The following is a 5,782-nucleotide window of genomic DNA, read 5'->3' on the forward strand; positions in this document are numbered from 1 at the left end:
AACTCCAGAGTTTTGAGCACATAATCTCGGCTCACACTCCAGTGCAGTACTGAGCAATGTTGCCTCAAGCTGTGCAGCCACGCAGCTGTCTGCTGGTCCCGTGCAGCCCGTTAAAGGGGCCCCGCACCCAGAAAGAATTAGGGGGAACATTGGTACTGAGGGAGTTCTGCACTGTCGAGAGGTGCTGTCTTTCGGATGAAACGTTAAACCGAGGCCCCGTCTGCTCTCTCAGGCGGAAGTCATTATAATAGGCAGTCCCTTGGAATCGAGGAAGACTTGCTTCCACTCTAAAAGTGAGTACTCAGGTGACTGTACAGTCCAATACGGGATTACAGTCTCTGTCACAAGTGGGACAGACAGTGGCTGAAGGAAAGGGTGGGTGGGGAGTCTGGTTTGCTGCACGCTCCTTCCGCTGCCTGCGCTTGTTTTCTGCAAGCTCTCGGCGACGAGACTCGAGGTGCTCAGCGCCCTCCCGGATGCTCTTCCTGCACTTTGGGCGGTCTTTGGCCAGGGACTCCCAGGTGTCGGTGGGGATGTTGCACTTTATCAAGAAGGCTTTGAGGTAAAATGTCCCGTGGCACCATTTCGAAGAAGGGGAGTTCTCCTGGACAATATCTATCCCCCAACCAACATCATTATCACATTGTTGTTTGTTGGGGGCTCGCTGTGTGAAAATCGACTGCTGTGTTTCCCACATTATAACAGTAACTACACTCCAAAAGTACTTTGTTGGAGGTAGAGTGCTTTGGGACACCCTGAGGTTGTGAAAGGCGCTATATAAATGCTGTTCAGCCTACCAATATGTCATCCCACACTGACTACATCCTCAATACATTGAAGTCTAGGCTCATCCCATAGTCTTTCCTAAGAGCCCTCAGTATCCCCGCTCCCCTCCTACCTCCTCTTCTAAAACAAAGCTTGGGTTGACATAACCATTATTGATTTACCTGATGTCCTTTATCATTCCTTTAACCTTGTCGTTGTCTGCACTGGAAGCGTTCCCTTTAAGCAGGGGTTCCTCAATAAAAGCAGTATCGATTTTTTTTTTCTTTTGCTGATGAATAGTTTGAAATTCCAGTTGATTAGTCTGGGGAACATTTGGAAAGTCAACGGTTTGTTTAAGCAGGGAAAGTGTTCCGATTATCTCAACATCGCTTACTTCTTGCAACAAAGAATTGAACTGTTCCAGGAATCCAATCTACTTGTAGCTACTGCATTAAAAAAAAAACGCCTTCAGGTTCCTCCTCCCATCACAGGCAAGATTTAACAACGCTTACTCTGGAGGGGGAAAAAAAGCAAAGAATCCAGACGTGCTGCTGTAGGCTTGAGATGATACACTTGCAGGCAGTTCATCGAGAAGGACTCCTGTCCCTTGCTGAGCTGCATCTGCCCTCCAGTGGGCTCTGTGCACCCGCGCTGCCCGTGTGAAACATTATTTACAAAAGTACGCCTTGCCAGTTGTCACAGTGAGGGGGAGTGGAGCGGGACTGGGATGAAGGTGGACGATTGCTCTCTGCTCGAATTGACTAGGGTGGGGGAAGGGGGGGAAAATATTTTTTGAGGGTTATTTTTGTTGCAAATGATCATTTAAGAAAAGGAAGGATCACAAATTTGTAGCCAAAACTTGCATGCAATGCTATCTAGCATGTCTGGGGATGGAGGGGGAAGGTGCAATTACATACAGCCTTTATTTGATGCAAACTGATTGAATCTACCTGGAAGGAGCGCTGGTGTTGGGAAGGGAGGGGAGGAGACTTGAGCCAGTTTTGTCAGTTGCCTTTGGAGGGGCGAGGGACCGCCTCTTGGCCAGATGGACGCGACGTGTTGCCCAATCGGAAAGGGGCTGTCGCGGGGGAGGAGGGCTTGGATTGGCGGACGGAGTTCGCCAATGGCAGGGATGGGTGGGTGGGTCGCGCCGGCTTGCCCCGATGCCAGGATAACCTGAGCGGAGTTGGGTTCAGCGCATCTCCAAAGTGGTGGAGCGCCAGAGCGGGGGAGAGGGAGGGAGGCTTTGGTTTGGAAGAGAAGAAAGGAGAGAGAGAGCAAGCGCTTGGACCGAGATACAGGAGGAGTCCAGGGACACCACGTCCCATCGCCCTGCCCCTTTCCACGGTCTGCCCATCCCGCTATATCTGAGGCTGCAGAAGGGGCAGACATTCGCCTGGATCTCCATCTACCCCCCCATCTACCTGCGATTGAAAGATCCGGACGCGGGAGGGGTTGGGCTGGGTTAGAATTCCAGCACACCCAGCTGAGGCTTATATCCAGCTATCTAAAGATGAAAAGGAAATTCTGCTGCTCAGACCAGACTCTGGGTGGAAGCCCCAATTGCCCCTTGGAAAAGTTGGGGGAGTTGGGCAGAAGGTCCATCACAAAGTGACTGTCAGATCTGGATTGTAATTGGGGGGCGGGGGGGCGGGATTGGAGAACGGCGTGTGTGTTGTGTGTGTGCACTGAGCGGGTCGATCATGCCGATCGGGCTGTGAAGCCCAATTTGCCAGCGATGGAGCCGCCGGCCAACGCCACCGCCGCAGTTAACACCTCTCGCTTCTTCTCGGCCGAGCTGCCGCCCGGCGTGGGCCAGTACTCGCTGGGCACCATCGTCGGGCTGTCGGTCCTGGTGGGTTTCCTCATCCTCTTCACCATCGTGGGCAACATCCTGGTGGTCATCGCCGTCTTCACCAGCAGAGCGCTGCAGCCGCCCCAGAACCTGTTCCTGGTGTCGCTGGCCAGCGCCGACATCCTGGTCGCCACTTTGGTCATGCCCTTCTCCCTGGCCAACGAGCTGATGGGCTACTGGTACTTCGGGACGGCGTGGTGTGACATCTACCTGGCGTTGGACGTGCTGTTCTGTACCTCGTCCATCGTGCACCTTTGCGCCATCAGCCTGGACAGGTACTGGTCCATCATCAAAGCGGTGGAGTACAACCTCAAGAGGACCCCTGGCAGGATCAAGGCTGCCATTGTCACGGTCTGGCTGATCTCGGCGCTCATCTCCTTCCCACCCTTGATCTCCATGGACCGTGGGGTGGAGGACCAGACCCACCCGGCCTGCCAGCTCAACGACGAGACCTGGTACATCCTGCTGTCCTGCGGAGGCTCCTTCTTCGCCCCCTGCCTCATCATGGTCCTGGTGTACGTCCGCATCTACCAGGTGGCCAAGCACCGCACCCGCAGCCTGTCGGTGAAGAGGGAGGGCTCCTCGCCCACCCAGGACACGGCCACCTCGTTCAAGGAGGACGACGGGGACAAGGAGAACGGCCACTGCCCCGGCCAGCCCCGGCCAGCCCCCGAACTAGTGGACATCGAGCTGGAGGAGAGCTCCACCTCGGAGGACAAGGGGCGCAAGAAGACCAGGAGGGAGATCCAGCGGGGCCAGGTGGCGGGCCAGAAGGACCCTTTCTCCCACAGGTCCAGCCGCCACTCCCGCTCCAGCAACAGGTCCTTCGACGTCTTCTCCACGCGGAGGAAGCGGCGGGGCAGCAGGATGTCCAGGAACAAAGCCTCCCAGGCCAGAGAGAAGAGGTTCACCTTCGTCCTGGCCGTGGTGATGGGCGTCTTCGTGCTGTGCTGGTTCCCCTTCTTCTTCAGCTACAGCCTGTACGCCATCTGCGGCCAGCTCTGCGAGGTCCCCGAGACCCTCTTCAAGTTCTTCTTCTGGATCGGCTACTGCAACAGCTCCCTGAACCCTGTCATCTACACCATCTTCAACCAGGACTTCAGGCGGGCCTTTCACAGGATCATCTGTAAACCCAAGAAAAGAACCTTTTAATTCAATCTCATCTCTTAAGTCAGTGTCATCACTATTATACTGTTTGCTATTCTAACATGAATTAAGTGATTGGGTTTGAATATATATATATCATATGTATGTGTGTGCGTATATATATATATATATATCAATTATATGTATGTGTATATATATATATATATATCATGTATGTATGTGTGTGTGTATATATATATATATATATATATATCAATTATGTGTATGTATATATATATATATATATATAATGTATGTGTGTATGTATATGTGTATATATATATATATATATATGAGGAGATTTGATGGAGGTGTTCAAAATCATGAGGGGTCTGCACAGAGTAGATCGAGAGAAACTGTTCCCATTGGTGGGAGGGTCGAGAACCAGAGGACAGAGATTTAAGGTGATTGGCAGAAGATCAAGATAACAGAAATTAATCTTATGAAATGACAAAATAAAAGAATTGCCCCAATGGCTTGATGGGCAGCAACATGAGGGAAAACTTTTTTTACGCAGCAAAATTCACTGCCTGAGAGGGTGGTGGAGGCAGACCCAGTCACTGCTTTCAAAATGGGAATTGGATAAGTACCTGAAGGAAACAAAAATGCAGGGCTGCGGGGAAAGGGCGGGAGAGTGGGACTAGCTGAGGTGCTCTTGCAGAGAGCCAGCATGGGCTCGACGGACCAAATGGCCTCTTGTGCTGTAACCATGCTATGATGTATATATGTATTTATATGTATACATATATATAAAACATCGAACCAACCAAATTATGAAAGAGTTAAAGTCTAACTATCTTTCGGTCCCAATATTTTCATGTGCCAATCTGTTTTGTAATTACAGTATGTAATGTTTACGCGTTGACAATTCTTCCTTCCCTGTCCCCATCCAAGAAAAACATGCCTGGAAACGTTGCGTCGTTAAAATATATTTTTTAATCACCAAAAATGTGGACAGATTATTGCTTTTTATAAGATGATTATTAGTATTGGGCATTCGAGTATTTGTGAGACTGCCTAATCAGATACACCCCAACCCCTTATATTCGAATGGATAATTTGTATAAAAAACTGGGTGTAAAAGTGAAAATCTGAAATAAATGCAGACAATTCTGTCGGGTCAGAAGTTTGGTCGGCAAAACAATGTTAACTCATTGTCTTCTTTTCGGAGGCTGGGTGTTTCCTGCAGTTTATTTTTTTGCTTTCAGTAGCAGTCTGGATGCACAAATTTGTTCCCCTTGCAATTCATGAATCTTAAGCAATCCCTGTAGAGTTTTAGCAAAGTCAGGCGGCTCACCGAGTTAAATTGTGTTCACAGCAATATAACTATTCGCTTCATCTATTAGGCAGCAGTTTTCGAGGAGGCAGCCTGGTTAATTTTATGCCTCGGCTAGTGCATGTGTATTTGTCCACCCTTTGAAAGAAAGAGTTGGATTTCTATAGTGCCTTTCACGACCACTGGATGCCTCAAGCACTTTGCAGCCAATTAAGTACTTTTGAAGTGTAGTCACTTGCAATGTAGGAAATGCAGCAGCCAGCTTGCGCACAGCAAGCTCCCACAAATCATCATAGGCAGTACCTCGGAATCGAGGAAGACTTGCTTCCACTCCTGAAGTGAATTCTTTTGGTGGCTGAACAGTCCAATTCGAGAGCCACAGACTCTGTCACAGGTGGGACAAATAGTCGTTGAGGGAAGGGGTGGGTGGGACTGGTTTGCCGCATGCTCCTTCCGCTGCTTGCACTTGATTTCGGCATGCTCTCGGCGATGAGACTTGAGTTGCTCAGCGCCCTCCCAGATGCACTTCCTCCACTTAGGATGGTCTTTGGCCAGGGACTCCCAGGTGCTGGTGGGGATGTTGCATTTTATCAAGGAGGCGTTGAGGGTATCCTTGAAGCATTTCCTCTGCCCACCTGGGGCTCGCTTGCCATGTAGGAGTTTTGAGTAGAGCACTTGCTTTGGGAGTCTTGTGTCAGGCATGTGGATAAGTGTGGCCTGCCCAGTGGAGCTGGCCGAGT

General features: G+C 50.3%; 1 protein-coding gene across 1 annotated transcript; it reads left to right on the plus strand.

The window, feature by feature from the left end:
- Positions 1 to 2,503: 2,503 nt before the first annotated feature.
- On the plus strand, positions 2,504 to 3,772 carry adra2c (adrenoceptor alpha 2C). The gene has a single exon (XM_070875328.1). It carries the CDS (start codon positions 2,504 to 2,506, stop codon positions 3,770 to 3,772), a length of 1,269 nt encoding a protein of 422 aa, XP_070731429.1.
- The last annotated feature ends 2,010 nt before the right edge of the window (positions 3,773 to 5,782 follow it).

This window comes from Pristiophorus japonicus, chromosome 1 (assembly GCF_044704955.1).
Source record: "Pristiophorus japonicus isolate sPriJap1 chromosome 1, sPriJap1.hap1, whole genome shotgun sequence".
In the NCBI taxonomy this organism is placed as follows: Eukaryota; Metazoa; Chordata; class Chondrichthyes; family Pristiophoridae; genus Pristiophorus; species Pristiophorus japonicus.

What these genes read in the sequence shown, in the direction of transcription:
- adra2c (XM_070875328.1), top strand. Translation starts at nt 2,504, where the DNA reads ATGGAGCCGCCGGCCAACGCCACCGCCGCAGTTAACACCTCTCGCTTC.